Raw genomic sequence first — 25,691 nt, forward strand, 5'->3', positions numbered from 1 at the left:
ATGTTTTCATTATGTTGCGCTACAAAATAGTTCCATCAACCATTGACTTGTCACTTCATTTCTCTAAGGGAAGCTTTTATTATTAAAGATTCCTCTTAGTTTCGAAATTTCATTTGAAATTGTTGCAAAAATATATCAAAAGATCTTTTAGACAAAAGATGGCTGGTTGGTTGTTCTACGCGTTGAAATTTAATGGAATCAAAAATTTAATTTAGCCTTTTCGGGAATTACGAACGAAAAGTCGTCTTTTTCATCTCAAAATCAAAGAAATAGACAAACACCTTTTTCACATTAAAGGTACACAGAAATAGTGCTGTATCACAACAATTACTATCAATTGGTTATACTGCTACTCGCATAATAAACCTTTCTCATTTAATCATTTCAATTGACACACACACATGCAAATATTGACAAAATATGGCTGATCAACCAACAAATGCCACAAATCCAAGCACTATCAATGCAAGAGGAGATATGACACCTCAAGAACGACAGCTTCATGAATTAAGGAGGCAAAGACAGGAGCTAAGGCGTCAACAACAACTACGTGCACAACAAAGAGCTCAACAACAAGGTACAGCATTAGCGGCAGCTACTGAAGGTTCGCCAGCTCAATCACCATTTGCTCGAAGAGCTCAAGCACAAGGAGCAACAACAGGAGCAATGAGGTCGCCATTTCAATCGCCATTTGCGAGGACGAGAGATCAACAACAACAAGGACAAGCGCAGTCGGAGAGTATACAGAGGGTAACAAGAGAAGAAGGATTGGTACCATCACGCCCAGCTGCTACTGGTGCTAGTGGATTTTCGAGACCATCGCCAAGGATTGGAGCCGATATAGCAGCGTCATTGACATCAGTACGAAGAACAAGTCGTGTGGAAGAACGTCCTGGGGATACCACCAGGTCGACTTCAACTGCAATAAGGCGGGAAGTAAGGACAGAACAATCACCACCTTTTCCAGCTGCAGGTACAGGAGGAGGAGGAACAAATTTGCCTCCACCGTCTCCACCAAGACGTGTACCTTCACCACCAGTTGCTGGACCTAGTGCACAACTACCTCCACCAAGACCCCAAGCTTCATTTAATACAACAACTGCTGGATCTCCAGCAGGAGAACATCGGAGGGTGACGGGATCTACTGGGCGTAAAACTGTACCGGGCACAATTACATCAGCTTCCTCAAGAAGAGCACAAGCATCAACATCGTCCAACTTACGACAACGACCCCGTCAGCCATCAGGAACTGCATCCACAACCACTTCTCAATTACCGCCACAAGCCCAATCCCAACGTACAAGAACAGCACCACGTGTCAAAAAAAGATATAGACCAGGTACGTTGGCACTTCGAGAAATTCGTCATTTTCAAAAATCAACCGACTTGTTACTACGTAAATTACCATTTGCAAGATTGATCAAAGAAATTTCACTTGATTTCGTTGGTCCTGAATATGGTCTCAGATGGCAACTGAATGCAATTTTAGCATTACAAGAAGCACTGGAAACTTATTTGGTCCATCTTTTGGAAGATACTAATTTATGTGCAATTCATGCTAAACGAGTCACTATTATGCAAAAAGATATGCAATTGGCAAGAAGGTTGAGGGGTAGGTACACCATTTAAGAGGAGCAGCAGGTTTGGTTGGTGGTTTAAGGACTTTAGAGGGAATACATCCGAGTTGGATGGATGAGAGATTTTTCACTTTTAGATTTCATATGTTTTATTACTGCATTATTTTGGATTAAAAGTTGTAGAATAGTTTATGTATTTTTAATATTAGTTTTATCATAATTTTGAGGAGTAGATGCAGATAACAAGGTCTTTGTGAAGGCGGTTTGTATATGCTGTACTGCCAGATGGCTTAACAAAATTGTACAAGATGCACACGACATTGGGTCATTATGGGCAGCAGCCAATGTTCTTCTTGACTTGTTAATACATTACATCACACCGACTTCTAGTGACATGCTGGATCTAAGCAGCTCGTAAACGGTTATTGATCAAGTCAAGAGATCACAAGTGGGGGATACGAACAAACAATGAACCGATTTAGAACACAGCCCCTCACCCCACATGGAGTCTTTTAAAAATTATTGAACCGCTTTAGTCCATCCAGGAACAGACCATAACAAAGAAATGTAGACACCTTATTGTTCTATATTCCATTGTTATCAGGGAGGAAAACGTGAAAAATTAATGTAGTGACCAAGTTGGTCATATTACAATCTTGACTGGTTATGCTTGAAAAAGTCAAAAGAGAGTCACACATTGGCTTCGATTTGGATCCCCAAAAAGTCATCAGGACCCAAGAATTAGGCGCTTCTACACTGTTCCTTGAATTCAAAACTTTTCAGAAGACATTTTCTTGAAGTCAGTTTCAATGTAACTCTGCCAACTTAAATTATTTTATTGTGTATTTTTTGTGTTTGGATCAACAAAGATCATCAAAATCACACAGAATTCGTAATTTTAATTTCCTTATTACTTCAGTGCATTTAAAATCTAACGAATTTCCACTCGGCACTCATTCAAAATTCAATCTTTAAATTTCCACTTTACCAATGGCTACTTCTACTACAACCAGAAAGAAAAAGAAGCTAGTTTACAAACAAGATTCAGATGGAGTTTTCAGATTGAAAAAAGTTGATGATAACGGGAATGGTAATATATCAATAGACAGCAATGAGTATCTACTGAGGAAAGCAAGAGTAGATAATTATCTCAATGAGTTAATGGATTGTTCATATACCGTTGATGGCGATCCGGACTCCGTTGGCAGACAAAGATCTAAAACAGTATCAAATGAGATCAATTCCCAATTGGGTAATAAATCAAATGATTGTAAACAAACCGAAAAAGTTCTAAAGCCGCACACAAGTAAAGTAAGATCAAATTCACTGCCAACTTATTCCTCCTCTTTGCTGAGCACCGACTCCAGCACAAGATCTTTAGCTAATCCACCACCCTCATCTTCAATCCATAGGATGGCTCAATTGAAACAAACTCAAAAAGATTTCAAGTCATTTCATGTACCTAGCTTCTTAATAGGAGTGATATTAACAGCAATTGCCGCTGCATTTAAAGAGCAGCTAACTCGACTTACAGTAGGATTGATAGCTTGTGGAATTGCGTTGGTACTTCTCGTTGTATGCGGTATTACAGGTGCACTTTATTTGGGATTCATTAAACAAGAGGACATAAAGATATTCAATCTGTTGAGCACATACTTGCGGGAATTACAGCAATCATCTGAGATAATTAGCAAGGAGTATAATAAGAGAGACGATGTGAGTGATATTATTCAGCATTATACCGGAAACGATGGTCGACGCAAGTCGAGAGAGTCATTAACCACAAGTCTTAGCAACGGCGAACAACAATCAGTTACAACTAAACGCCGCATGTCAAATATTAAAGCCACACCATACAGATTTGACAGACCTGTGGAGTCATTGAATTCATCAGTGGAGAACATTAAGTCTAATCGCCAACTAAAGCAAAATTACACAATGGGGAATAACAGTACCCCCAATTTTGCAACCGATTCACAAGACCCGTTACACAACATCCCAGCATTGAACAGAATCAATACAGAACCAATACAGTCTTCGAAAAATAGATGTAAACTGACCTCCCCACCTTATCCTGTAAATAAATCACAGAGACCACGGTTTGATTCTGTTCAAACAGCCAATTCAGCAAAAAACCTACCATCGTTACCATCTGAAGAGCTTCCATTTATCAATGAAGTTAAGCTAATTGACTCAATGGAACAACAAGCACTATATGATCAGGATAGTGAAAATGATTATGTCTCCTCATTGCTTGTTGATAACCACTTTAGCAGACGAGGCTGCTCCCCAACTAGACAACAATCAATATTGGGTACCACTGCCAATTACGAAAAGTTTGTAGCTAATGTAGACCATTGAATAAACATAATTGTATTGCCTGTATATTTCAATAATGTTTATGGTAGCACAATGCTGACTTGAAGTGGGAAAAAAAAAAATTTGGTGAAAAGTATCAACAGTCTAAGAGCTAAGAATCACCTGCCACATACAGTTTCTTTAAGCATGCCATTGTACAAAGAAGATAATTTTCTCATAATACAGCCCGGTTCAGAGTATACTCTATTCACATTTGGGTTGAAGGATTCCCTATCGCCACCACAATTCAGAATTCCAACCGTCGTATACAAAGAACAAGACACCAACCAATACTTGTCTACACCGAGTGACAACACCACCGAAATCAACCCTATCAAACTCGGGAAAATAGTTGACTTGGATGCATTCAATGCATTGATACAGATTGTGTTATCGAGTGTGATTCAACAACATCCAATTTTAACTATCAATCAAATACCATTATTAATCATTGTACCTTCGTTAGCATGGTCAAGAAGACAACTCGAATATGTAACCAAATTTGTTTTTGAGACTTTAGAAATTACAGCTTTCAATATTTTGGATTTGAGTCTTGGTGCTACTTTTAGTTTTGCCAGTACTGTTAATTCAATAGTTGTCAATATTGCTGACGATAATGTTCAAATTGTACCGGTTATTGGATACCAAAGTGTCAAATTTGCCGGTGAGTACATCCCAGGAAAAGGTGGTATCACATTGGATGAAGAGTTGAAAATAAAATTTCCAAATTTCACACCACAACAAATTGAGGATTTGAAATTTAGTGGTATATTTGAATTCTTGCTTGAAGGGGAAGAATCAATTGGAGATATAAATCCTGATGCAGATATGGATACTGAAGATCCTAGTGAGTTTGATGTAGCAAAAGTTTTGACTGATGATAACGGACAACAAAAGGAAGAAGTTGATGAAACACAAGTGAAATCGAATAAAGAATTGGAGAAAAACTATTTTATTGACTCTTCTACACAAGAGAAGGTTTGGGTTGGCAAAGAACGATTTACAACAGACTCTAAATTGATTGGCATCGTTGCTAGTGGAATTTACAAGACATTATTAAGAATCAATGATCTTGACAAGAGACAAGATTGTTATGATAATATTATCCTTGTTGGTTCATCAGTTCAGGTACCCGGCTTGAAGCAGAAAATATATGCCTATTTACTCCACAATTACTTGGTCAAAGAACCAGTTACGACCAATGGTGCTGCCAACACCCAAAACAATATCAATTCAGCCATTGCCAAGTATCAACAAACTGATGATGCACAAGAAGGGGATTCGCAACTGGCTATGAGTCAAGTACCTTATCGTATTAGATTTACCAAAATCCCTGACTATTTTCCTGAATGGAAAAAACCAAAAGAGAAAGGAGGATCATGGCATGACTGTTTTTTCCTTGGAGGTGAAATTTATGCTAAACAAATTTTCTCAGGAGGTTCGCATCATCACAATAAGGAGTTGTTTATTGGTAGTGAGATGTATGAAGAAAGGGGTCCACAAAGTATTTGGGATGTAAGTATTTAGTAGAGACCATAATGTACAATATTGTATTAGTAGTAATATGTTTAGTTGAATCACGCGAAGCTTTTGTGTATGATAATCAAGACGCGTGCAAACAAAAACTTTTGATTGTTTCTTGATACATCAGTGATCAATTGCTGAAAGGCCATCCAAGCACACCCTCTTTATTCCTGTTGATGAACTATTTAAGAGAAGGCAGGGTTAATTTAATATCAACGTTAATCAAGAGGGGAAATTATCAATATAGAATCATGGCACAACAACAATCGATTGCACGTTTCTTTGGTGGAACTGCTTCTTTAGATGCTAAGAGAAAGAAAACATCGAGTCCACCATCTACACAAAAGGAATCCACTACAACACCAAAGAACTTAAAAAGTTCTGATCCGATTACATCGCCTGATTCATCGCCAAAATTGAAGAAACAAAAGTTGAACGGTGAAGAGAACAAGGATGATGCTGACAGCAAAAGTGAGTCGAATTCTGATTCTGAATTAAACAACAAGCACGCTTCAGAGACAGAGGCAAAGAAACTAATTGAACTAAGTGAATTTCAGCAAAAACAGAACAAACAAGACAGGCACACATTATCATCACTGAAAATTCCTTATTCATCATTAACTGATATAATGGAAAAGATTGAGTCGGAATCATCACGATTGAAAATCACGGCAATTATATCACAATACTTTCTCGAAATTCTCCAATCACAAAATGAGGTGTCAAAATTAGTCAAAATTGTTTATTTATTCATCAATAGATTAGGTCCTGATTACGAACCTGATTTGGAACTTGGCTTAGGTGAAACATTATTGGTGAAAGCTATAAGTGAAGGATACGGACGTACACCCGCTAAAATCAGACAAGATTTAAAAGAGTATGGAGATTTAGGAATTGTTGCTCAGAAATCACGGAGTGGACAACGAACAATGTTTAAACCAACTAGTCTAGATGTTGATACAGTATTTGATAATTTGACAAAGATTGCCAAATCCACGGGAAAAGACTCCCAATCAAAGAAAATTGGAATTATTAATAAAATGTTAACTGCTTGTGATGTTAAACATAGTGAAGCGAAATTTCTAATACGTTCATTGGAGAACAAATTAAGAATTGGATTAGCTGGGCCCACGATACTAGTTGGATTAGCCCAAGCATTTGTAAATTATGAAAATCTGAAGCAAGAGAAACCAAAGAGGGTGAGTCCCGAGAAGTTAGCTGAAGCTGAGGATATCGTCAAGGAAGCATACACAAGAATTCCCAATTATCAAATCTTGATTGAAAATGCATACAAATATGGTGTATTCAACTTGTTGGACCATTGCAAATTGACACCTGGTATTCCCTTGAAACCAATGTTGGCCAAACCCACTAAATCAATGAGTGAAGTATTGGATCGTTTCCAAGATGAAAAATTCACTTGTGAATATAAATATGATGGAGAACGAGCTCAAATTCATTTGTTGCCTAATGGCGATGTACGTATTTACTCGAGAAATTCAGAGGATATGTCACAACGGTATCCCGATTTGATTTCTATTATAAGAGAATTTAGTAAAGCTCAAGAACACACTTCATTGATTTTGGATTGCGAGGCTGTTGCATGGGATAGAATCAACAAGAAAATTTTACCATTTCAAGTACTTTCGACGAGGAAAAGAAAAGATGTTAACGAGCTAGACATCACTGTCCACATTTGCCTTTTTGCGTTTGATTTGCTTTACTACAATAATGAATCTTTGTTAACTAAGTCGTTACTGGAAAGAAGATCAATCATGTTTACTCATCTTCATCCCTTAGAAGGCAAATTTCAATTTGCCACATCAAAGGATTCAACTTCATTAGAAGTCCTTCAACAATTCCTTGATCAAAGTGTCCATGATTCATGTGAAGGTCTAATGGTGAAGATGCTTGAAGGTTCCGAATCGTACTACGAGCCATCGAAGAGATCACGTAATTGGTTGAAATTGAAAAAGGATTATTTAGCTGGAGTGGGCGATTCATTGGATCTTGTTGTCATTGGTGCATATAATGGAAAGGGGAAACGTACAGGAACTTATGGTGGGTTCTTACTTGCTACATATAATCAAGATACTGGAGATTTAGAAACTACATGTAAGATCGGTACTGGGTTCAGTGATGAAATGTTGACACAATTGTATCAGAAATTGCACCCACTGGAGATCCCTAGACCAAAGGAGTATTTTGTATATGACAAGACAAACTCCAATGCAGTGCCTGATGTGTGGTTTGAGCCAACAATGTTGTTTGAGGTATTGACGGCCGATTTATCCTTGAGTCCGATATACAAAGCAGCTCATAATGAATATGGAAAGGGAATCAGTTTGAGGTTCCCTCGGTTCTTACGAATTAGAGATGATAAAGCGATTGAAGATGCTACCAGTTCAACCGACGTTGCTGAGTTCTACGAACGTCAAGCACATGTACAAAATATTTAAGAAAATAAACGTTTTTATTATATTATTTGGTTGGTGTTTTGGCAAATGTATTACAGTTGTGTTCTCTTTTGTTTCATTTTATCAAATATCTTATCTTTCAATGACGACTTGTTTGGAAAATTCAATTCAAATTGTTCTTCTGATGGGTTTTTAGATAAACTTGGTCGTCCACGTAATGGTGAAGATACATAAGTATGACGCTGTTGTAGATCAATATGTTGTTTGTGATCATCGTACAACGTAGCACTCGAATTAAGATTCGATTGTGGATCCAAATCAAGGTTTTTATTAGTGACATTCTTGTGTAAGCTGTAATCACTGAAAATGGGCAAGTTTGTATATGAATTAGCTTCTGTGTTGAGTAATGAAATACCATCAGACATTGATGATGAATGAGATAACGATTCGCTCATTTCTGTGCCAACTTCATCCGATTTTGAAGTGTCAACAACTTCATTAACGTGTAATTTGCGTTCTGCTTTACGTCTCAATTTCCTTCTATTTCTCATTTCTTGAGTCTTTTTCTCTTCTTCCTCATCAGAATCAACATATTCAACATCGTCAGAAATTCGTAACGAGTTTTTCAATTCAAGCAAATTGAAATCTTTGGGGAATAATTCCGGGCCATATGTGTTTACCACATCAGTGATTTCTTCACTCAATTCACGTCTCATTTTCTTCAAACGCTTGATAGCCGACCCTGAAGTGATGGAAAGGTACAATGGCCTAATTGATTTAAATAAATCCATTCCTTGTTCACCAGTTAATAATGCACTGTAAGTGACAAACACACCACAAATGTACAAGAAGATCCAAAGCCAAAACAAACCAAATGAGGACAAGAGACCATGAGTGGAGCAGTAATAAGTTCCAATTGATGCATAGAAGGAATATACAATAGGCGCAATACCCATGGCAACCAAAATTTTCCAAGTGGCAATAACGTCATTTGCTTGAATCTTGACTATTGAATTTGCCAATGCTTCTTTTGCCTTTTTACGTGATATTATTTTCGATGATAGAAACACGGGAGAGAAAAGCGTTGCTCCAGGTAATGCTAAAATGAATAAGATGATCAACTTGAAGACGCGGTATACCAAAATGGGCAAGAGCTTGGCCTTGTATCCTTCGTCTTGACAATCTTCAACATGATGATCAGGTAAATGCAAAGTCTTTAGTAAATCATTGTATTCCAAGACTCTTTTTTTCACTTCTTGTACCTTTGGCTCATCTTTATAATGTTCATAACCAATAACCAATCGTCTATTCATTTCCACAATCAACGGTAATGGCAATTGTTGAGCAAAATTACCTGCATATAATCTCCTTCCTGCTTGAACCAACATTAGGGTCTCATAATCTTGACATGTTACCGTAACCGCTTTCAAACCAGATGTAATCAATGCTAATAAATCCTTAACTGCTTCAGCAGTAGTTTCTGGATTGGCATATTTTTTAACCAATTCCTTGGGGATGATTATTGGATCACCAAATTCCACAACTGCTCTAGATCTAAACTTGTGAGCATGGAAATAATTCATACCACAAGGAACAACTTTAACATTACAATTGGGGTTATTTTCCATTGCACCTAAAGCCATTACCGCAACACCAGCTTTCAAAGGTAATAAATCGGTACGATCATGGGATCCACCTTCAGGGAAAATACCAATACTTCCATTGTCCAGTAAATGATCAAATACCATTTGATAAACCTGTTTTTGATCAATCTTATCAGCTTTTTTGAATGATGTTCCATTGGACAATAACTCATTGATTTGATCAGTTTGTTTGAAGGGTTTTCTAATATACAATTCATTATCAGATTTGATTTCCAAAATTTCATTAGCACCAAGTGACTGAGGTAATGCAAGTAAACCTCTTACCATACATTCCTCAGTGAATTTTGTACCTTTCCCCAAGATATGACAAGGATCATTCTTATCAACAAATATCTTACCTGACCCTTTTGTCAAATTGTCCTGAGGTCTAACAACAGGAATACTCAATTGACATTTAGCCATATGTCCAACAAAATTCATATGGTACGATTTAGCAGCGATTAAAAAGGATATTCTTCGATTAGCTTCCTTTTTGATTTGTCCCAGTAGGATAATTGGATCAACAAATTGATTATGATGAGGTGCAGCAACGAATATAACGGGACCTTCTCGAGGGATTTTGAATGCGCCCCGTGGACGAATTTCTCGAAAGAAACAGTCCATTACAATGGATAATGCCCAAAGTAGTAAATCATAACCGGCTAATCTATACCATGGAGGCCGCTGGTATTTCATAATGGGTAAACCAGCCATTGTTGTGGAATAGTGTAATGCAAAATGGATTTAATTTGGCGATGGATGCGATAGGTAACCAATATAATGGGCTGAGATGAGAAGAAATGCAATTGGGATATAGTGCTAGAAGAGCAAATGATAGACCCTTAGGAATGGCAAGCACTTTGTTTAAGTAAAGGCAGAATCCGATCTACCGAACGACGTGTAGTGGGGTGGTGACTGACTATAACAGAAAATATAATGAGAGTTTTATACCGAGGGAATGAGGATTGAGAGGATAAATTAGGGATTGAATATCGGGAAAATTTGGATTTGTTAAAAAAACGTTTTCATTTATATTAATTCTTCAACTATTTTATCAACCCACAAGACACGTAGATCTTTTTCACTGGTTGGAATGACTTCTGCTTGTAAGTACAGATTAGTAAGACACCAATTGTTGTTAATTTTAAGTAAAATGATGCCGTAGAGAATGTAGTTGGTTTTCTTTGGTTTTCAAACTTGATTGAATATCATTCAACTGAAAAAAAACAAAAAACCCCCCTGAAATTTCAGCTTGCAGCAGGGGACCATTAGACCGGAACTAGAGGCAGAAGGTTTACAGTCTACGCCTGCCCATCGTTTACTTAGATCCCATTATGTTTTGATGAACTCTAGGTGTGGCTGCAGTTAGTTGCGGCTTGTATGTAATGAAACAAGAAAACAAAACTCCAAAAAGAGAAAAAAAGAATCAAACAAAAATATTTGATGAAATCCTCAACCAATTCATACTACAATCAGACCGTACTTGCGCTCAAGGGGCTTCATATATATGCACATTACTTTACGATAGATCAACTGCTAGTCAAATTTTCACTTCAAATCAATTGTACACTATAATTTCATTCAATTCTTACAAGCACTTTTGTATACTAGGACTATATTAACATTCGGGGAATTATTTTTCAATTACTATTTCATTGTACACTAGAATCACAACACCCAAATAGAATCAGTTTGCTATGTCTAGATCATTATCCATATCAAATGCAGACTTGGCCACACAGGATGCAAAAAATAAATCGAGCAGTGGTGTGAGGAGTGCGCTGGTTAGTTCGAGTTTCTTTAATAGTACCAGAGCAAATGAGGCCAGCGGAGTCAATACCGACACTGAGTTGAACGCAAACATTGATATTGTTGGAGCCATCAATAATTTAAAGTTGGATGAGGAAGATGAATCAGAGGAGGAAGAGAAGGATACAGGTTTGGACCGAGTAGGTAGCCATAGCCAGTCAACTCATGACAAAAATACTAGTGCTTCTGTTGAAGGGACCAATTTTGGGTTCCCCGTGTATCCTCCTCATCCCCCAAACCCATACTACTTTCCACCATATCAAGGTTCAGTTACACCTCAACAGCAATTGAAAGTAAACAATGGAGTTCAACCACCTGTAACTTATTCTTCTGGATGGAATGGCCACCCTGGTGGGTTTGATAGCCAATTCAATGGGTTGTCCCATCAGGGATATGCCCCTGTTTCTGAGCCACCGTTAAATCAGAATCGCGATGAGACTAACGTGCCCTTTATAAAGCCACTTGAACTTCCTGACTCCAAAGAAGATGCCCAAAGTAAACTACTGAATGGATTGAGCTTATCTCAAGGCGAAACTAGAACTGTCACCAGTAACGAACAAGAACCAAATGGGAATATATCTGACAAAAACGACGATTCCAGAAAGCCTTTTGACCATACTCAATCAACTGGTGCTGTTGCTCCGCAACATGTCAATTTATCACAAACTCCACCTTTCAACCCATTTTCTCCCATGTCAATGACTCATCCAATCGGACCTGGTGTACCTCCAGGGGTTCCATCACCAATGATGCCATACAATTACCCACCACCACATCAACCAACTTCTCGTGAATTCAATAACTTCAATATGAAGTTGGGTACAAACGCACCATTACCACACCCACCAGCTCACTTCAATCCAGGACCAAGTCCACCAAATACGGCCATTCCAAGTGGCGGCTCAGTATGGAACTCGCATCAACTGGGTAATGTTCCACGAGACGCTAGTCAACAACCAACTCCTCCTCATATTGGTAATCCACCGTATCCAATGGGACCTCAACACGTACCACCGATGCCACAACAACAGCATCAGCATCACCACCACCAACACCACCACCGTCAGCAACAGCAATTTCAGCACCATATGCATCCATTGCAATTTCAAGGTGGTGGTGGCAATGGCGCCCCTTTTATGCAAAATCAGTACAATCGTGGACACTATAACCGTAGAGGTAATAAACATGGACACCAATATCAAAACTATGGCCATAATTATGGTATGGGCCAATTTGGTAATGGAGGTAATTATCGTCATCGTAAAGGAGAAGATGCAAATAAATATCAAAATGCCAAAATTGAAGATTACAAAGGTCATATTTTGGATTTATGTGGTGATCAACATGGTTGTCGATTTTTACAACGTGAATTGATTAAAGAACAGGAAGGTATTGCAAAGGGAGAAGGTAATAAGGCAGATGAGTTGGATAACAAAGAAAAAGTTGATGAATCATTGGCTACCATGGTTTTTAACGAATTAGATGACGACATTGTCAATCTAATGCTTGATTCATTTGGTAACTACTTGATACAAAAATTGGTTGAATGTATTACAGATGAACAAAGATTGGAATTGATTAAAAAATCACGTTCACAGTTCAATCGTATAGCTTTGGATTCACATGGAACTAGAGCATTACAAAAGTTGATTGAGTGTGTTGGAAAAACAAAGGATGAAGCCGATGTTAAGGGAGATGAGTTACAAGATGAAAGTGCTAGGCTAATTATTGAAAGTTTGGCACCAACTATTGTCTCATTATCAAAAGATTTGAATGGTAATCACGTGGTTCAGAAATGTCTTATCAGCTTATCAAATGAGACGAATCAAGTGATTTACGATACAATCAAAGACAATTGCGAAGTGGTTGCATGCCATCGTCACGGATGTTGTGTATTACAACGATGCTTAGATTATGGAAACAACCAACAAATTGACGCATTGTCACATGAAATCACGACTAAATTGGATATTTTTACAGCTGACCCCTATGGAAACTATGTCGTGCAATACGTCTTAACCCATGGAGATAGACAAAGCATAGATACAATATTTGCATACTTGCAGTCCAATTTTTATCAATTATCAATTCATAAATTCGGATCCAATGTACTTGAAAAATCATTACGATTAAACAACACCAAACAAAGTAGTATCCTAATCGATGAATTATTGAAATTGTCACTGGACCAATTCCTAAAGGTATTGAATGATTCTTATGGTAACTATGTATTACAAACATGTTTAGATGTGGCCCAATTGGATCAAATGACTAAATTGAACGAAGTTTTGGTGCCTTTGCTACCTGATATTAAACTGACACCACATGGGAAACGAATAGTGAATAAGCTACAGTAATAAAGGGGCATGTTTAGACTTTATAGAGCGATTGTTCTAGAACTTTGTATGAACAGATTAAGATAATTATGATAATAATAATAATAATAATATTTGTTGAGCGGTTTTTACAGCACATTACTCCTTTGATTGCCATAGCCCTTTGTTGAAGATAGCAATCTAAAAAAAAGGCACGTTGTAAAATTATTGAAGGAGATAAAAGCAGTTCTTAATATCTAGATAAACACGTGTTTTTCAATCGCTTAGTTTTAATTTATGGACAGGTTTATCCCTTCACTCTTTCTTATCTCTAGAACAGATGCTCGCTTAAAGGGATCTCTACATAAACAAAAACAACAATTTTGACTCCTGTTGGGAAGAACCTTTGGACATTTGGACCTTTGTAAAATTCCCATTCACACCAATAATAGGAGTTAAGGAGGAGTATACCCCAAACTGATCACCTTATACCTCTCCTTCTATTATGTGTCAATCTACGTGTTTCGTAGGTCAAATAGTATCGATCTTGAAACCCCTTCCCCTCCTTTTTCTTGCATATTGTGCTACCATGTAGAATTTACCCAAAAAAAAGAAAATATTTTCTGTTGAGTTTGTTGTCAAAGAGAGGCAGTGTGTTACAAAAATGTGGCGTTACCCTCTCCCCTCCTTTTTGTACACTACATTTGTTGTTGGTCGTTTAGAAACAACATTTTGTTCCAGAACAAAAAATATAAATATGACACGACACTGACTCATAAAAAGACTTTGACACTTCTAGACAAAATATAAAGCAAAATAGAAGGAGGAGGTATTTTGCGACACTGTCCTTTTCTGAAACTTCTAACTATATATAGAAGGGAGGGGTAATTTTTTTTGCAACAATTCTTTTATACGAGCTACGACGATAACTTTTGAAACCAAACTTTTTATATAAATACATAATCAAATATCCAATTCACTTAATTCATATCATAAACTTATTACACACCATTATCATTGACTCGATTATTAACTATTCAAACAAACCCAAACTAAATGATGCTTAGATCAACAACTTGCCAATCTTTAAAAAGATCATTAGCTTCTCAAAGTCGTCAATTCAGCCAATCATGTATCTTAACGCAACCTCAGTTCAAACTTGAACAACAACCACAACCACAATCACAACCACAACTACAACAGAAAGGAGGTCAGCATAGTTATCTTCGTTATTTTCAACAGAAGCCGAAAACAGGTATTGATGCAACTATTGGTACTGCTGCTTACGTTTGTCAAGCTGGTGGAAGTAATGGTTTCGAAAGTGGATATAACTCAAGTAGGCCTAATGGAGAAGATGGAGAAGAAGTTGAGGAGTCATGGAGGTATGTCGATTTGGTTTATCCACACGTTGCTGAATTTGCTGATTTGTTTTAAAGGGACAATTCAGCTTATTTGCATTCACATTTTTGCTTTAGCTGCTGATAATAACTACAGACACACACACGCACACACACACGCACACACACACGCACACACACATATATACATGTATTGCTTTAATGATCAATTTTAATTTTAAGGAGGGTTTTCATTTTTATAGACGGACGATATTGCTAGTTGCTTACTTTATGAAACAGAAGCACAATTTCTGATTGTTCAATATTTTTTATTTCACTACGTGTGTGTGTTGTTTAGCTTTCTATAGTTTTAGCTAACATTTTCAATCAACAAACTGCATAAAACTTAATTCAATCTTACAAGTTTGGTGTAATTCCACTTTTATATGTAAGTAAATATATATATATTTAAATAGCTTATATAGTTAATCGAAAATGTCTCATTCTCAAGACAATAACTCCAATTTAAATACCAAATTTCCCAAACAACCCCAAACAACCCAATTGTTCTATAGCATTATCAAACGACAAACAGAGATCACGCAAAACATATGCAAAGACACCTCTACAGCTCAACGGTAGTTTCGACGATGGTACGAAAGTGAATCAAGCAGACCCCTTCTACCTTCTTCTATCTCATCATCATCAATAAGTCCTAGAGGTTCATCCACGTCTTGATTATCTTCATCACCGCCACCACCATTGGCACTGGCACTGGCACTGGCATTGGCATTGGCATTAGCACTAACATTAGCACTAGCATCCCTTCTTTGTGGTCTCAGCGTAGGTTCACCAACACTCCCATCTTGTCGATTCAACATTCGTTCAACTTCTTCATCAGTAAAAGTTTCAATACCATTAGCAGTACGCATACTAACCAATCCACCAGGATGTAACGTCATCTCACGTCGTCTTCTAGTTTCAAAATCACCAGGTTCTCTATCATCGTTGTCACTATTGTGATCTCCATTAAGTCGACTTGATGTATTTCTCAAACCCGAAAACCCATTTCTAATATAGTTCATAATTTCACTATACCCAGGTAAGAAAGACCTTGAACGTTCTTGATCTTCATCATGATGACCATTTCTGTTTCTCATTCTGTCTCTAAATCCAGTATTTATACTTCTTGACCTTGTTGTTCTTTCTTCATCTCCTTGTAACCCACTTCCACCAATTGGAGTCATCCTTTCATCAAAACCAGGAGATGTATCTCGAAGTCGAGCAAATGGCCGTTCACCTTGATTACGCAATGCTTGAATATACGTTGGAGGTTGAGTTGTATCACGCCTGGTAGATCGTAAATTATTCTCTCCAGTTTCACCCCTCACCATACGTTCTCTTGCTTCTCTTGCTTGTTGCATCACACGCAAAAGCGGTTCGATTGATGGATTACCTGCATCACTCGCAGCATCATTAGTTGCATCATCACGTCCAACACTTGCACCTGCTACACCACCTTGACTATTTGTTTGACCCATCAATGCGGGTCTCAACAACAGAGCTAACCGATTGGCAAAATTGGCTTGAGTAACATCATCAACATTACCACCTCCAACATTATTACGGTTATTATCAAGATCAGGAAGGGATTCATGTGGAATGGTGTAGAAAGTATAATTTTGTCCGTTGATTTGTTGATGTTGAGCTTGAGGTAGTCCTACACCTTGGAAAAGACCCGGAACTGGACCTGAACCTAAACCTGAACCTGTAACTGGTGAACCACCAGAACCTCCTCTACTGGTGTTTGCTCCTTCTGATGCGACCGGCTCAGCAACAGAATACCTACACAATGGACATGTCGAATGCAGTTTCAACCACTCACTTAAGCAATCTTGACCAAAGATATGATTGCATGGCATTTTGATAGGGGAATGGCCAAATGGATCCTTCACATCAATCAAATATACAGGTCGTGATGCACCTTGATTCGTTTGCCCTGATTGCACTGTTTGTGCTGTATGTGCTGTTTGCGCCGCTTGTGTTGTTGATTGAGGTTGATGCAGCGGTTGAGTTCTATTTGTAGTGGGTGATGTGTTATTTGAAGACGTTGGTGTTCCGATATTAGGTCTAACAGATGAGTTGTTTGATGCAAAGGGGGTCGCATAATCACTAACTGAGCTGGTTTCAGAAACATTTGGGGTACGTCTCTCTCCATCTTCAATTGCTTCTGTATGTGATCTTGAAAATCTTCTAAATAATCGTGATGTCTTGTTAACCAATCTTCTCCTCTTTCGCACCACGTACCCCTCTTTATCTTCCTCCTTATTACCTCCACTCTGATTCTCTAGTTCATCATCAACTGAAGCTTGTCCATCATCATCGTCATCTTCTTCTTCCTCTTCTCCTTCCTCCACCAAATCATCAAAATCTTCAAAGCATATCGAACAAACTTTAGAATCATCTTCATCAAAATGACGAACATTCATCTTCTCAAACAGTTCAAATTTAGATCGTGTAATCCCTCTTGGTTGGTTCTGCAAGCCATTCATAACCAATGTATAAGCCATTTGTGTTGCAATTCTAATAAACTCTTGTATTGAATTAGGGTCACGATTATTGGTATTGTTGGGTAAGGAAAGTACAAGTGAACCCGATCGATTTGGGTTATCAGGACGGTTTTGGTCGGAAAATAAGTAGTTGACAGTGATCACAATTGCTCTGTTGTGGGTGTCAGTATCGTCGTTATTGTTGTCAGCACCCAACAATGGGTCATCTGTATTTGTCTGAGCGTCAGACGTGGCGTTATTTGTGTTTGTGTCTGGATTAGTTTGGTTGCTTTCGTTATCGTTGGTGTTGGTACTACTACTGTTTATGTTGTCGGTGTTGTTTCCATCAGTAGATTGATTGTCACCAATATTCGTTGCGGCTTGATCACCCGGTTGTTGTGGTTGTGTTGTTTCAAAATTTGCTTGTGTAGTTGACTGGGTGGTTTCTTCTAAGTGATTTGTGTTATGCTGTATATCTCGATACAGGGAATCAGGGAAAAATTCAGCTACTCTGGACTCGAAATCCAGTTCATAATCCATGGGTGATTCATTTAACGAATTCTGGTTCACATTCGGCAGCTCCCCTCCATCCCTGTTCGGTCTATCCTGCTCACTTCCATCAGGTGCATTTTGTTCAGCTCTATCACCACTATCCATCTTTTTCACAGTAACTGTATTTGAGTGATTTGTTTTGCCCAATAACCTACTTATTAGCCTCTTTAAGCCACTAGATGGTGATTCGGATGTGTTATGTTGATCAACAGTTTCGGTGGCAAATGTAGATGGTTGTTGCTTAAATAAATTTAATGATTTACTAAATCGTTTAAAAAAGTTTGGCTGTTGCTCGCGTGACAAGGATTGCGAATGTAAGTATGACGATGATTGAGATTGATTAGTTGTGTTTGAAATAGATGTAGGTGATGGTGTATGGTTGTTATGTATATCACTTGTATCTGAAGTAGTAGACATATATATATATATATATACATATATATACTTCAAAGTAGAGAGAATAGGAATAACTGATGTAAAATCTATTTGATAATGGTTATTAATTATTACTGGAATAAAAGGGAGACAATACAAAATTGTATGTATTAGTAAAGCAAAAGAAAAATAAATTATAAACCCTCTTACGTAATAGAATAGCATATGTATCATATGCTAATGTATTGAACCTATTGTGGATAGAATCAACTACACGAAGAGTAGTGTTATACCCAAGAGTAGTTGGTTTTGACCGAGCACAATCAAGTTCAATAACCACTAAAATGGTGTATGCTCACCAAAAGCTTACCTTTGGGTATCCATCCACATGTTTTGAGATATTTTCTTTTCCCATTTAACTCCGAGATTTTCTTGTTTTGGGGTTAATTCCGAGCACCATGAGTCAGAGAAGTCGGAGAAGTCAGACTTATCACTTTAACATGAGACGTAGAGCACATTCCATTACCGTTACGATATATACGTATGTACTCTCTACCACACACCTTCAAATTCATTATTCCTGATAATCATTGAAATTAATTTCCATCTTCTAGTTAAAGTAACAATCAACCAAATTGTACAAAATGCTAGTACTGAAACCAACCCTCCAATAACAACTGCACTCATACAAAGTCGTAGCATACTGTACAATATATCAAAACCAGCAAATACAACTGATAGTAGAAGGATACCATATTCAATCATGGTGTAGTATATTAAGTCCCTTGAACTTACTGGGATATTCAATTGCTGTAGGTCTGCCACAGTAGTTAGGTTTACCATTTCTAGAAAGTCATTTAGACCATTGGTGAATGGCGGTTCGAATGAGTCAGGGTCTACTACTAGTAGTAGTGGTAGTCGTGTGACAAAGTTGGCAATAAAGTCGTCTTTAATGTTTTTGAAAATGATGGGTAACAACTGTAGCCAGCTTACCATCTGTTCATTTATTGCGTTGGTGAAGTGTAGTTTGTAGTATTGTCAGTCCTTGATTCTCTCTATCCAGTATTTGGTCAGTTAAGCACTGGAAACGCTCTGACTTGGTTGTTTGGTGTATATGTGGTATGTTTTCTCCATTTTTAGTGAGATTTGTATTTTATGTCATTTCTTTTAACTTCGCGACATTGAGATCCGACACTCAACCTCTTGTTGTTGTTCTTTTATTCTTTTTCTACTCCTTCGATAAGTAAGCGCGATAAAGTAATCTAGTCTCCAAATGCAAGGGGGGTTTGAAGAAGGTCACACATTTCTTCAGAGGAAAAAGCACACACATATTACATTCCATGGGAGTATCACTTACAAGAGAGCTAACATAGGTGACAGATATGAAAGGTGTTGAATATTGGGAAGAAAATGGTCAAACCAAGTTTTGTCAAATATCCAAGCAAACTTTGACACTACCAAATTTGCCAAGTGATATTATACAGATAATCTTTTCCCATCTTACGACACAAGATTTGAAAATCTTGTCAATGTTGAATAAACAATTCAGACAGTTGTTGGTACCATTTTTGCTCTCACATGTGAAAACATTATGGTACAAATTGCTTGATGAAAGTGAAGGAAAGACATCCTTTTTACAACAATTTAAATATACAATACATCAACTACGGATAGCTGATGCTTTTTCATATGGGGAATGGCAAGTCGATGTTTTTCAGGATGTACTTTACCGATTGCCGAGGCTACAGCATTTGTTGATCAATACTGTAAATTCATCCGGTTGGCTTCGATATAGATCTAATGATACAATCATTCGATTGACACTTTATACAGATCCAACAATTAGAGACACACAATCTATGTTTGAACCAAAGAACAAAGGCATATTAACACGCAGTCCAAGCATGCATTCTATAAAAATGTTCAATATTGAACATTTGGCAAATTTCAAAATGGTTCAAAAGTTGGAACTAAAAGGATATCACTTATCTTGGGATCCGGAATGTATTGTATTCCCAGTATTAACATTGGAATCATTAACATTAGTAGACTGTTATTGGGATTATCCATTTCAACTAAAGAATTTCAATTACAACAACACGTTGACCCATCTAGGTCTCCATTTCAAAGGTGGATCCACATTCTTATACTCAGAACGATTCCGCGATTTCATATTCAACATTGGACAAGACAAAGGTCTTGAAAGTATTACATCACTTGAACTTATCCATGACGTCAAGACCGAAACTGAACATCAAAATGGACAATTGACAGTAGATGAGGCATTTCTCAAACGAGTGTTGTGTGGTACAGGGCTACCTGGTTTGAGACTGTTGGTATTAAAGGGATGGAGGGTTAATTGCATCTTTTACTGGCATCGATTGGTTGAAATTTTACAAAGTAAAGAAGATTTAAGAATAGTTGAATTTGATGTTGTTAGTAGTTTTGGTCTGGGAATCAATACTGGAGTAGTTAAAGAGTGGTGTAAGGAAATGTGTCCTTGGATTAAAGTTAGATTGAGTCTTCGTGAGTTAGGAAAAGAATAACTTGTTTTTGCAATGTTTAATGAGTATTTAGATAGTTGTTTTGAATGTAAAGGTCATTTTTGCAATCTTTGTCAAAATATGTCGCGCACGAAAACCTGTTCCTCTCATCCTTTAGCACTCAAATGTTTTGGCTAGTTCTACTATACATCATCCCCATTTGTCTAGCAAATACCGAAACTTACCTACTTAAAATCCCTCAGTACTATGACATTCCATTACATTCAGAACCGATTCGTCAAATAGATCAAATTGAACGAACCTGGCGTCATATAAATTCCAGTCTATCGGTATTACTTGACTATCCAATTGCATCAATCAACGACGAGCTAGTCTCCAATTTGAATCAATCCAATGTGGTATCATTACCCTACGATAGCGTTGCCCAATTATCAAAGACTGTCTTGGTCCGATTAAACAATTACAATGATACATTATTAAACAATGAAGATTTATTGAATGTCAAGTTATGTTGGCCAGCCACGCTGCCTTTTGAATTTAGAATATCTCATGAGTACATCAAGACGAGGGAGTTACTAAATGATGAAGGTTTATCAAATTCAAATCAATTGGATTTATATCTTCGGATCGATTATCAATTTTTTGGAGTAACTTATAATGATGAAAAATTTTTGAAGTCACAAGATGAGGTCAAGTTTCAATTGTTTGTTAATAAACTTCCGTTAAAGTTGATCCCGATACCATTGGAATTATATGATTTTGTTGTATACTTGGTTGATTTGCTCATCTTGGTGCTTACCCAATTGAAATCCCTCACTAGGATCTTAGTATAATCTAAACTCAAGACTGTGATAGAAAATAGTGTTTTTATCTCGTTAATACATAGGAAATACTTTATGTTGCATTAATTCAATTGAAAGCGAATACCTCCTTTTGAACCTGTACACCAAGATCGATATATAGAAACACACATACAGAGAGATACTTCAAAGGAATAATAAATTGAATCAAAATTGTAAAACGAAACAACTAAAAATAAAACAGACTTTTAAAAGCCCTGGGAACGAAACCAGCAAATTGGTTTTAAACTGCAGAAATACTAGAGTCAGTAGTGTACTTGACTTGAGCAATTGAGATTGTGTTAGCATCCAAGTTGTAAAGGAGATATGCGTGTCTCAAGAAATTGTCACCTAAAATGGCTTCTTCTGATGGTTGAATACCCCACTGACAAGTACCATCATCATTTTGATAAACATATTCTGAATTTGGTACAGTAATCTTTGCCCCATTTCCAAAGTTGAAAACTGTTGAACCAGATGTATCAGTGTTACAGTCAATGAAATAGGCATATTGGTCTCTACCCACTTGAACGAGGTAAGCTCCAGCTTGATCAGCGAGTTGTGAAGCAAGGGAACTAGGGAGAAATGTGAGTGTGGTTCCCGAGTCTAACAAAGCATCTGTTCCGGCTGAGAATGATGAACCTTTAAACTCAATTGATGAAAGTGAGATGGTCAATTGGTTCGACAGAGTCACTTGTTCAGAAATCAACAGACCTGAGTATTTAGCATTATCAACACCACCAAAAATGATTGTACCTGTTTCTGCTGTAGGGGAGTTCAAATACAACGAGTAAGCATTGGTCTTGATCTTACCTTGTTTCTTCAAAGTTACAGGGACATTATCGTAGTTTTGAATGGTACGTTGACCAGAAGTATCAGTCACAGCTTCATTACTGGTGTAGCCAATACCTAAAATACCCTGATTGACCGAGGTTTGAGTGACGTCTGCCAACTGCTGTCCAGTGATTGACACTCCGTTAATCGTGACAGTGTCTTTACCCCAAGTTCCCTCTGATGTAGATCCATCACCATATTGAATAGCAAAGTCAGCTCTCAAACTTTGGTAGGAAGAGGAAGAAGATGGATTGAATGTACCTGAGCTTGTGCAATCAACATTCTGTTCACATTGGGCATTCGAATCAACAACCCAGAAATCACTTGAGCCAGTGTCAATAATAACAGTTTGTTGTTGCTTGTTGGAGCCAACTGCAACCTTAGCGGCGTATGATGGACCTTCGTTGATCAAAGACAAGGAAATAGAATCTCTTTTCTGGTGGAGAAGCGCTCGGGTCAAATTCAATGGTTTTCTAAGAACGTCAAAGTCCAAAGAAATGAAACCAGGGTTGTCATCTCTCTTAGCGACCTCTTCTGGGATAGCGGCACCTCGCGCAAGTAAAGCCAATGCGAGGGTAAGTAAAACTTGACGAGTTAAGGTAATAATTGCAACCATAATAAAATTAGCTAGTAGTATTTGTCGTTGCTGTAACGCTTTTTTATAAGCAAGGATTAGTAACGTATTAATGAAAACAGGACTTGAATGAAGATACAAGAGAGGGGTTTTTATATTCTGTGAGTACATGAAAGGGGCTTAATAACTTTGATGCCGCTTAGTCGGGCGTAAGTATCCTTTCATTGTTTGACAATTGTGGCTTTTTAAAGCCTAAAGTATTTAGTTTAACTGACTATTTCACATCTAGGGAACCCATTAACCTGTGATATTTATCACTTGTGCGAGGTTTTATCACCGAGGATCAACAGAATTTCATTGTTGACATGATTTCAAAACAATAAGGTTGGAGTTTGTTCTAAGTATGATTTGTGTACCTTTAATTTTGTGATTGCATGCTTATCTTCAAAGTTGCGTTTTCCGCACCGGTGAAATCTGTCAAATTCAAGGCTCGGTTGACAAGTTCTTGGCACCTTTAAAAGTATATCAGCCACTAATCCAGCCAAAGAACATGAAAAAGACCCTCATTTGCTTCCTTCTCTTTTTTTGAATCAAATAGACACGGATATCCGGTGTCCGTATCTCTATGAGCAACGTTGATTTCCTTGACTCATGCAATCCACTTACTCAATTATTAGCTATTGTTTGAGATGTTCACATACTACATCCTTTTCATTGTGTAGGATATTGTTTTGCACCACTTTGTCTTTAAGGGAGATATCAATAACAATGGATGGATAATTCCACATTTTTTTACGTTGTTTGCCTTGTTTGATAACAATGTTTTGAGATATAACAAAAGCTAATTTTATCTCTTCCAATGATAAACAAAAAAGGACGATGGGCTTTAAAGTGAGTGTGCTCTAAATGAGTCGCTTCCACATACACCTTCAACACTTTCATATTATGTAGGTCTTAAAGCTACTTTTATCCCCTTTCGGGTGTAAAGTAGTTATTGTTTAGCATAGCTTGCCTAAGAAGTAAAACCTGAAACGTTTTTAGAACTGGTTTGTGTAACTTAGTATTTGTGGAATACAATTATTGGTGGAGGTAGTCTTTCCTGCTCGAATTCGTGCCGTGGCTCATGTAAAATGGTCCAATGAATGTGATTTATTGTTTTACACATTTTAACTTCGTAACACTCATAACCGCGAGTATATGATGTCACTATTCCCTTCTAGAATGTGAACTGCGATATTGTTGTTTCCTCTATCGTACCATGTCTACAATAGTAGAACGGACTCACCAACCATTACAGTACTATTGGTTGTTTAGCCACTTTATTACATCGTATAAAAGTTTTTCTTGGCAGGTGCAACTTTCGAACAATAGACTTTCAGGAGGTCAGTGTACCTTGATAATGCAAGCCAACCAACAGAAATGCATAATTACATTGATTTAGGCTGCACTGCATAATTAACATATTGAAGATTGATTTTGTATCGTAATTACACCACATTCCCAAGTTTTTAGTACTCAAAGTATTTTCCACCTATCAAAGATTGTTCTTCAATCATTCGATGGCTATTTACATTGTTTAGCTTCAAATGAAACGATTGTGCTAAAAATAGACACCAACTGCACAGTGTAATTACGTGAAGCGTTTTATTGTGGCTCAATTCACAAAACTCAGAGAATTATTCGTAACTGCGCATCTCATCATTGGGGTGATGTGTCAGTGATGGAAAACAATTGTGAAATTTCACAAGGGCCAGCTGATAGCACGGCACTAAAAAGCTATTTTTAGCACTAGCAGTATCTCAAAGACAAGCACCTCAATTTCTATCTGTAATTGTGCAAAGGAAAATTCTTTGGCAAATATGTGGTTGCGAATTCCGTTTTGTTTAAATCATGGTGTGTTACTGGTTATTATGGCTCTATCTATACTTATGGAGCTTTCTTACAGCCGGTACCATATTATATCCCAAACAGACTCAAACTGAAAACAATATTTGGTGGTACATACAACCTGTCTCAATGACATAACAAAGTGACAGGGCTTATAATCCCCCAAATATTCTTATTATGAAAATAGCAAACTTTACACATATCACTTTCCAACTCGATCAACAAGAATAGAACGTTCTTCCACAAAAACACTTTCTTCAGCTTTGAAAGAGTGCTGTAGTAAAATTATCTTTCGGAATTTGGCATTGCTAGTCAAAATTCAAAACTAATTCCAATGATGAAAAGTTGAGGGCTAAGAAACTACTCAAAATAACTTCATTTTGAAAGTTCTTTGTAGATATTGCCTCTGTATCAACGGAGACTGTAGACAGCATGTTTATAATAAAATTCGATACTTGCATAGTTATGTACACCACAGTTGTATCTCAACAGATACAGAATAGAGAGGCTCGTTTGTTTTCATAAAGTCATATAGTTGTCAATAGAATCTAATATACAACACTAATGATTAACTATCAATCATCTAGAATAAGAACT

The 25,691-nt window shown here is 37.3% G+C and overlaps 12 protein-coding genes across 12 annotated transcripts; 8 read left to right on the forward strand and 4 right to left on the reverse strand. All coding sequences in view use genetic code 12, as the record gives it.

The window, feature by feature from the left end:
- Nucleotides 1-420: 420 nt before the first annotated feature.
- Nucleotides 421-1,629, forward strand: CORT_0B03580 (Cse4 centromere-associated protein; the record flags this gene model as incomplete). The annotated part of the gene is made up of 1 exon (XM_003867455.1): nt 421-1,629. The coding sequence occupies one exon, from the start codon at nt 421-423 to the stop codon at nt 1,627-1,629; it is 1,209 nt and encodes a 402-aa protein (XP_003867503.1).
- Nucleotides 1,630-2,567: 938 nt separating this feature from the next.
- CORT_0B03590 (hypothetical protein) lies at nt 2,568-3,938 on the forward strand (the record flags this gene model as incomplete). Its single annotated transcript, XM_003867456.1, has 1 exon — nt 2,568-3,938. One exon carries the CDS (start codon nt 2,568-2,570, stop codon nt 3,936-3,938), a length of 1,371 nt encoding a protein of 456 aa, XP_003867504.1.
- A 144-nt stretch (nt 3,939-4,082) lies between these two features.
- Nucleotides 4,083-5,462, forward strand: CORT_0B03600 (Arp9 protein; the record flags this gene model as incomplete). Its single annotated transcript, XM_003867457.1, has 1 exon — nt 4,083-5,462. One exon carries the CDS (start codon nt 4,083-4,085, stop codon nt 5,460-5,462), a length of 1,380 nt encoding a protein of 459 aa, XP_003867505.1.
- Nucleotides 5,463-5,635: 173 nt separating this feature from the next.
- CORT_0B03610 (Cdc9 protein) lies at nt 5,636-7,918 on the forward strand (the record flags this gene model as incomplete). Its single annotated transcript, XM_003867458.1, has 1 exon — nt 5,636-7,918. The coding sequence occupies one exon, from the start codon at nt 5,636-5,638 to the stop codon at nt 7,916-7,918; it is 2,283 nt and encodes a 760-aa protein (XP_003867506.1).
- A 50-nt stretch (nt 7,919-7,968) lies between these two features.
- On the reverse strand, nt 7,969-10,233 carry CORT_0B03620 (Sct1 glycerol-3-phosphate O-acyltransferase; the record flags this gene model as incomplete). Its single annotated transcript, XM_003867459.1, has 1 exon — nt 7,969-10,233. The coding sequence occupies one exon, from the start codon at nt 10,231-10,233 to the stop codon at nt 7,969-7,971; it is 2,265 nt and encodes a 754-aa protein (XP_003867507.1).
- A 983-nt stretch (nt 10,234-11,216) lies between these two features.
- CORT_0B03630 (hypothetical protein) lies at nt 11,217-13,685 on the forward strand (the record flags this gene model as incomplete). Its single annotated transcript, XM_003867460.1, has 1 exon — nt 11,217-13,685. The coding sequence occupies one exon, from the start codon at nt 11,217-11,219 to the stop codon at nt 13,683-13,685; it is 2,469 nt and encodes an 822-aa protein (XP_003867508.1).
- Nucleotides 13,686-14,699: 1,014 nt separating this feature from the next.
- CORT_0B03640 (hypothetical protein) lies at nt 14,700-15,077 on the forward strand (the record flags this gene model as incomplete). Its single annotated transcript, XM_003867461.1, has 1 exon — nt 14,700-15,077. One exon carries the CDS (start codon nt 14,700-14,702, stop codon nt 15,075-15,077), a length of 378 nt encoding a protein of 125 aa, XP_003867509.1.
- A 535-nt stretch (nt 15,078-15,612) lies between these two features.
- On the reverse strand, nt 15,613-18,690 carry CORT_0B03650 (hypothetical protein; the record flags this gene model as incomplete). The annotated part of the gene is made up of 1 exon (XM_003867462.1): nt 15,613-18,690. One exon carries the CDS (start codon nt 18,688-18,690, stop codon nt 15,613-15,615), a length of 3,078 nt encoding a protein of 1,025 aa, XP_003867510.1.
- A 318-nt stretch (nt 18,691-19,008) lies between these two features.
- On the reverse strand, nt 19,009-19,452 carry CORT_0B03660 (hypothetical protein; the record flags this gene model as incomplete). The annotated part of the gene is made up of 1 exon (XM_003867463.1): nt 19,009-19,452. One exon carries the CDS (start codon nt 19,450-19,452, stop codon nt 19,009-19,011), a length of 444 nt encoding a protein of 147 aa, XP_003867511.1.
- A 386-nt stretch (nt 19,453-19,838) lies between these two features.
- CORT_0B03670 (hypothetical protein) lies at nt 19,839-21,002 on the forward strand (the record flags this gene model as incomplete). The annotated part of the gene is made up of 1 exon (XM_003867464.1): nt 19,839-21,002. One exon carries the CDS (start codon nt 19,839-19,841, stop codon nt 21,000-21,002), a length of 1,164 nt encoding a protein of 387 aa, XP_003867512.1.
- Nucleotides 21,003-21,124: 122 nt separating this feature from the next.
- CORT_0B03680 (hypothetical protein) lies at nt 21,125-21,793 on the forward strand (the record flags this gene model as incomplete). Its single annotated transcript, XM_003867465.1, has 1 exon — nt 21,125-21,793. The coding sequence occupies one exon, from the start codon at nt 21,125-21,127 to the stop codon at nt 21,791-21,793; it is 669 nt and encodes a 222-aa protein (XP_003867513.1).
- A 250-nt stretch (nt 21,794-22,043) lies between these two features.
- On the reverse strand, nt 22,044-23,378 carry CORT_0B03690 (hypothetical protein; the record flags this gene model as incomplete). The annotated part of the gene is made up of 1 exon (XM_003867466.1): nt 22,044-23,378. The coding sequence occupies one exon, from the start codon at nt 23,376-23,378 to the stop codon at nt 22,044-22,046; it is 1,335 nt and encodes a 444-aa protein (XP_003867514.1).
- Between the last annotated feature and the right edge of the window lie 2,313 nt (nt 23,379-25,691).

This window comes from Candida orthopsilosis (genome assembly GCF_000315875.1).
Source record: "Candida orthopsilosis Co 90-125, chromosome 2 draft sequence".
Taxonomy (NCBI): domain Eukaryota; kingdom Fungi; phylum Ascomycota; class Pichiomycetes; order Serinales; family Debaryomycetaceae; genus Lodderomyces; species Lodderomyces orthopsilosis.